Below are 7,466 nucleotides of genomic sequence, written 5' to 3' on the forward strand. Positions count from 1 at the left end.
AAGGTATTAATATCCTATTTTTAGTAATTTGAGACCTTAATGTGCCTTAAAGTTTACATATTCATTAATCAAACATCTAAACTTAAGTAGTAGAATGTTGTTAGTGCATTTTGTAATTAGTTTCTTTGTGAATTTTCACAAAAGTAAAATCGAAAAACAATTGAAAGACGAATGAAATTGGCGTGAAATTGAGACTGGTTGAACCAGATGATATTTCGTTAATTTCGTAGTGCGAAATATATGTTGATATGAATAAATATATTTAAGATTTCCTCTAAGACTTTATCATAATAATCTTATGCGTTGATGTATAATTAGTATAAACAAGATTCATAATTTTGCATAGTGAATATGCTAATACCATATTTGAAAAATAAATTAGTTTAAAATATACACGGTACATTTAGTGGCGTTTGATTCTATTGAGCATGGAAATATACGTTAGATCAAAAAATATTTATTCAAGACAATTTGAAGTAATTTTTTTTTAATTATTATTTTTATTCTGCATGGGGTGTATTTGTTTTGATACAAAGAAAAAGTCAAAGGATTTATTTTCATTCGTCTTGTAATATATATTCTAATCCCGAATGCCCCATGTATGACCAAAGATCTTAGTCATTAAAATAGATAATTTCAAACTGTATAATTCACAATGAAAATTGAATTGGTAAGAATGGGTCCTGATTAAGTTGTTAACAAGTAAAACCGGTGGTCCTAGATTTTTACTGTCGCAAGACATCCCATGTCAAATTGACGTTTATATAATTCTTGTAAGAAATACAACATCGCTAAAACCGCAGACAAGAGTTGTCTCAGTTACGCCCGTGTTTTGTATAACCCAGAATTCCAGATATCATGAAAAATTAGAACATTTTGCCTATCTGCACCATACAGTAATTAGCATGTTTCCATAGAATAATAGTAAGTATTTCTTAATATCAGGTAATGTAGTTGAAAATTGCAAATATTCTACAAAATAAAATTATATATACGATTGGAAGAAGTGATTGTCCGGGATGCTGTTTTACACAGCTCCGTCCACCTTCTGTATATCTGTCACGTGCCCTGTAAAATATACACTCTACAGCCTTGAAAAGTAATGACTAGATGTTGGTCTGACCATCTGACAGAACATTTCTTTTTTAATTTAATTTATGCATAGAGAATTTAATTTCAATTGATATTTTTACATGTTGATAAGTACGACAGAAGAGGGTAAAACGACGTATTATAATGAAATAAATCTACATGTGTAATATTATTTTTAAAAATTTTGGAAATTAACAACAAAATCGATCTGCTAAACCTTATTCCGTGTGTATGCAATACGACGGGACAAAGAGATGCCTTTTGATCATTCAACCTATTTCTGCATTAATTACGATTCACTTAACAGCAAGTGACTAAATGTCAACAAATTTGATAACATTGAAGATGTAATTTTGAGAAATATAATGAGGATGAAAAAAACTTTTAAGAATACTTGAATTCCTCACAGTTCGTAAGAAATAGTATTGCCTTACTGTGGTTGTGTTACGTAAAGTGATTCACACTATATAATTTGTTAGAAATACATCAGTAATTCACAAAGCAATAATTTGGATAAATACTTAGTTCTTATAACATGCCCCTTTTTTTTGGGGGGGGGGGTCAAAATGAAATATGTTTACACCCAAAAATATGTATTTTATTGAACAAAAATATTCTTATACTTTTGTAATAAGGATGACACAGTTTAGAGTGAAATACCACAGAAAGAAATTGTGCTTCAGAAGTTTGTGCATTACTTCTACAAAGTATTAAATGGCATCACGGAGAAAGCACAATTTGAAGATTGAATGCTTAAAATTACGGCGTGTTAATAGTTAATCAATACAAATTAAAAATATAATAAACAGAAGCGTTTCTATGACAACAGCGCAGATGTAGGGTAGACTACAGAATAACCCTTGTTGAGATGTCAACATTTCATTCCTGAAATTATTATTCCTTCCCCAAACTGTTATCTTCAATCGAACAGTCGATGTATAAACACAACGCTATTGTGTCTCCCTTCTATGTTACTTTATTGAAACAATTACCTGAAAATAATTACATAATTTTCAAATTTTCATGTAACTGTTTAAGTTGTCTTAAAATTGATCATCGACTCTCTCCCAAACAAACAAAACAAATTAAAACGAAGAATGAAATTAAAAAAAAAGACATAAAAAGAAGAAGAACAAAACAGAACAAAAGAAAACAAACACATAAACAAAACATACACATAAAAACACAAAAAAAAAAAAAAAAGAAAACTAACAAAGCAAAAAGGGAATAATAAAAATGAAGCTATAGATGATAGCATAAATAATGTATCATCTTAGAAATATTCTTAAAAGCTCCAATGCCAGGGCTGATGTCAAGAAATAGAAATTTCCAATGAAATATTGTTACTTACATACGCTGCTCTGGTATTTAATCTTATACCAGAGCACTAATTAAAATCTGTCTGAAACCTGCAGTTATTCATCCTTTTCGCAGGAATAAGACAAGGGTTGACATTGAGTTGCTTAAAATATACTGAGGAATTAATCATATATAGTAAGAACATTAAACCAGTGTTTATGAATTTCAATAAAACTGTTTCAGGTCGTTTTGAAAAGTGAACATTGTACATAGTTACAATACTTGTCGATATATCGATGTTGATGGAAGTTTAAAACCCTGTTCAATCCCTGTAACCCTATATAAGATTTTTATTCTTTGAATGAAATATGCACCTGGTGCATGTTTTGATGAACATACTATGTAATTATCACATTATAATGAGTGCAAGGAGAGGTTGAATACACACTATAGCAGATGACATATAGCTAGATCGATATTCACGGATAATTAGCCTTGTTGCGAGAAAGGTCTAGGTGCGCGGGCTCGAAGCACACCTCGATTGTTACTTGACTACTAGCGTTTCCTTTGTGAGGACATAAATAAGGTTTCAAGCTTTGTCTGATCAGGCGTGTAGATCGAGTTTATTCGCCATTTCAACGGCTGACATACTCAACGTTTGATATGAAAAGTTGATCTGGATTTAAAGTGTTGGTGAGATTTCTGTAGTTAGTTTGGTAACACTTTACTCCTGGTTTATGAAGAAATATGACTTTTGTCACGACTACTCAACACGCAAACCTAGTCGATCTTACGTGTTACATTTGGTTCAAGCATTCATCCCTCAACTACATAATTCAAAAAAATGTTTTGGTCAACTTTTACTTTAATAAATTCACACCGTAACTAAATATTATTAGTAATTTTCAATAAAACGATGGATTTGGAATCTGACCTCCCATTGCGTGCCCCCAACTAAGGTTTTGACCTGAGATGATTTTTCAGAAACATTAACCTACAAGCAAGATTCCACTAATGGCCCATTAGAAGTACCTAGCACACAAACAATTTCACAAAGGTATTCCCATTTATTCTGTGCTGGAGATTACAGGAATACTTCACAGAATCTCTTCAGAAGATCTCCAAGATCTACCTTCCAGGAATCTTGCAAAGTTGTTTTCAGCTTTTAAGAAAGAGGCTAGCTACTTTCCTACTGTCCCCTTCACATACTTAAAATGAAACAATTGAGTTGAGTAGTCCGAGTTTGTTTGCAAGACAAATAAAGGTTTATAATAGGGGATCAGATGCTTGTAAATACATTCGTTTCAACTGATTGAGGTTTCTCGGATGTTTTGTATAATGCCTGACCACAGTCCTGTAAGTTATGGTGTTCTCACCGCTAGAACTCCAAACTTCGGTGTTACTTTCCTATTAGTTTCCCATGCAAAATCTATATCAACATCGGGTGTGACTTCCACACGTCCACGGTTGAAAGCAAAGCACCTCTGCATGATTGTGTTTCAGAGACCAGACATGGGAAGTGTGTAGAATTTGGCAGAAAATAAATGAATAATGTTGCAATTTGATTTATTCATAAAACAGAGTGCTCAATATAATACAAAAACATTAAACACATTATCTAAATGGAAAACTTTTATGATAGTGTATTATTTATAGTTCGTAAAACCCATTTACCGCACACTCGCTAAATATTTTTTGTTCCTCGATTTACAGACGCGCAAACGTGGAAATGATGGGGAAGTGGAGTTTCATTTAACAACTTAACCGTGTGGAAAAGATTTATTGAGATAATATTTCATCCAATCCATAGTAACCCAATTGTACTATGGAATGTCTAACTATGTGTTTTTGGTTACATACATTTTCCACTTAATGTTTTGTATGTTTTCTGGAAAACTACATGTATATGTATATATAAATAATATATATATATATATATATATATATATATATATATATATATATATATATATATATATATATATATATATATATATATGTCAAATATTCCTAGCTGATTAAAAAATGAAAAGATATATATTGACAACAAATCAGCATTTTTTTTTTTAAAAAGTGACATTTCCTTTTAATACCTTGTTTTACATACCAACCTTTATTAAACAGTACAAAGTTTGATGGTGTTGATAAAAATTCAAATCATTTTTTTTACATGCCACAAAGACTTTTGCCTCTTTGATGAGTTAATGTTTTTGGAGCCAGGGATTAAGTTGTCAAATAATTCTCGCTAATATTGCTTATTATTTTCACAATTTACCCAATTATATCAACAATCTGGCTTGAAAATCTGCATAGGTATATAGCGACAGCTTTGATAAGTTAATAAATAACAATCCAATCCAAACCTTTATACTCTTGAACAATATTATCGTAAACTGATGCACGTCTTAACGATTGATCCCCGAGCTAATCGGTAAGCGGACATTTTCTGTTAATGTGGGGATCACGGCTGATATCGCGGGCTGGTACCCTGACACGGTCCCAACAGACCACCGATAGTTACTTATTGGACCTAGAAAAAGCAAGATCAATTACCCCGTTATACATTGAATATTCCATTGTAATAGCACAGTTGTGTTATTGAAATCAATGATACCAAACGTTCACACCAATCCAAAGGAAGTCAATTGAGGTATTTGATGTGATTTCAGACGTATTATTTTTCTAAAAGACACATGCGCAAGTTCTCGAATTTAAGAGCAGATAATTTGATACTATGAATAGCTTGTACTACTAAAGTGAAGAGGTTTTTTCGTCGGAAGGCGCCAAATTCTATAAACACTTTGTAAACACACAAAAGACTATTTAAATCACGCAAAACAATATACAAACATAGGAAATTAAAGGCCGTTTTATGTGTAAAAGATATAGTCATATAAATCTGAGGGTTTTTTCCCCCTTGAATATCATTTCGCCTTTAAAAATATTATATATAAATCAGAAAAAAGGACAAATTTCATAGCAATGTATCGTTATTTATTATTTAACATGAAAATGGTTAGAAAAATAATTATATCATTCTTTAATTGCAGGCCCAAACTCCAATCAACGCCGCAGGGGACGACAGACGTACACCAGATTTCAGACACTAGAACTCGAGAAAGAATTCAAATTCAATAGATATCTCACAAGGAGGAGGAGAATAGAACTATCTCATATGTTGTGTTTGACGGAAAGACAAATCAAAATATGGTTTCAAAATAGACGAATGAAGGAGAAAAAAGAACTTCAAGCCATAAAGGAACTGAATGAACAGAGTCGTGTTCCGGAACCTAAGACCAGAGTGACCCCCGATCCGCCCTCGCCTAGCGAAACCAGCAAGAGTTGACATAAGTAATGTGTTCCTATTAAGGGTAGCTACCTCTTTCTCCTGATATCATTGTGTGTTAAAATCGTCCGCGAGTTCTAAAATGCAAGCGAACTTTAAGAAGGAATATGGCAGCGATATTCTAAAAACTAATAGAAAGAACTAGAAAAGGACAACTTGGAGAAATAAAAAGAAGGTATTAAAATGAACTTGGATAACTTTTGATAAAAGTTAAAACATGACTATTTTTCAATCCCACTTTCAAAACGAGAAAAAGGTCGAAAGACAACAAAATTATCCAGTCTTTAACGAGAAGGAGATTTACAAGCTATTTATGACGTCATTTTTTTTCTGTTTAGTTACATTTATGTACATGTATTATATATTCGGATATATATTTAATATATCAACTGGTCCACGTTCATAGTGTCCTACATGTGCTGTTTACAATAATTTTAGCGTTTTTTTTTTCTTAGAGTTACAAGATGGGTAAAATCTTTACTGTTTTATAATTTTACATACATTTATATATTACATATTCGGATGTATATTTCTTATATCAACATGTTTTTGTCTTCGGTTCCTCAACTGTGCTGTTAATGATAATGTTGGCGTTCATTTCTTAAGGATAAATGGGTAATAATTTACAGTAAGTATACAAAATTTACGACATCTATTTACAAACGCAATCATATGATTAGAAATTTTGTACACTGAAGACTACTGGTCAATATCGATTTACATACCTCCATTTTTATGCCAAAATTTGTTTTTGTTAAATTGGCATTCTGTATAAATATATTTTTTTTTCTCAGAACACGTAGTAGATAACTTCATTTAATAATTTTATTATTTCAGTAATTCAGTTTTGTTATTCACTTTTAAGAAAAACCTATGCAAAATGGCGATGGTTTATATATATGAAAGAGAACAGAATTATTATTAATCTGTGAGTTACTTAAAGCAGACAGTTTTAGTGATAGATTAGTTAATTGATTGGAATGGGTATAGTCTATTGTCAGAGGTTTGGTTTGACCAAGACTAAGTCATATAAAGTCTGGTCACTTGACCAAATTAATGGAAAAATGTCCATCTTCTGGACAGCACTGACAAGCTATTAATTATTATTATAATGATACAGCATATCTTTCATTAATACCTAAGATATCGACAGTGGTGTGACTTTAGACATTTTTATAGGCTGTAAAAATCACGATATTTCGGATTATTTCCTCATTATATCAATTTGTAATATATTGACTATCATTGCTTTTTCCCCTTTTCATTCTGCAAAAATTGCTCATGTATATGTTTATTTTCTTTTCTCTCTCTCTTTTTTTTTTTTTACAATGCCTTATATATGTGAACGAGAATTTGCAAAAACGAGAACTATTTCGAGCCATTATTATGTTATGATTATATATGATACAAGTCTTGATGTTGTATGAATGAAATATGTTTTATGTGACATAAACTATGTGCTTGTGTCAAAATATTGGCACAGTCAGAACGAGAACTGCAATAAAATGTTGTTATACTTTAATTTTGAGTTATACTTTCTTCTCTTTTTTCTGGTGGCAAATGCTTGGCAAGAGAAAGTTTGCACAGAATGACGCTTTAAGATGATATATACATGTAGATTACAGGCTTTTTATTCGCGATGAAATATTAAATGCTTTCTTTAAAAGAAAAGAATATTTTTAACCTCTGATTACTTAGATTCTGCTAAAGCGAAGTAACAATTTTCTGT

At 31.3% G+C, this 7,466-nt stretch overlaps 1 protein-coding gene across 1 annotated transcript in view; it reads left to right on the forward strand.

Moving 5' to 3' along the window:
- The window catches only part of LOC133187211 (homeobox protein Hox-B6a-like), a 10,629-nt gene extending 3,370 nt beyond the window's left edge, over window positions 1–7,259 (forward strand). Inside the window, exon 2 of the mRNA XM_061322570.1 lies at window positions 5,442–7,259. Coding sequence (XP_061178554.1) covers window positions 5,442–5,737 — 296 coding nt within the window. The 3' untranslated portion in view covers window positions 5,738–7,259. The remainder of the gene's footprint in view (window positions 1–5,441) is intronic.
- The last annotated feature ends 207 nt before the right edge of the window (window positions 7,260–7,466 follow it).

Source organism: Saccostrea echinata, unplaced genomic scaffold, assembly GCF_033153115.1.
Source record: "Saccostrea echinata isolate AGI-Se365-2 ecotype Australia unplaced genomic scaffold, CSIRO_AGI_Sech_v1 ptg000014l, whole genome shotgun sequence".
NCBI classification, from domain to species: domain Eukaryota; kingdom Metazoa; phylum Mollusca; class Bivalvia; order Ostreida; family Ostreidae; genus Saccostrea; species Saccostrea echinata.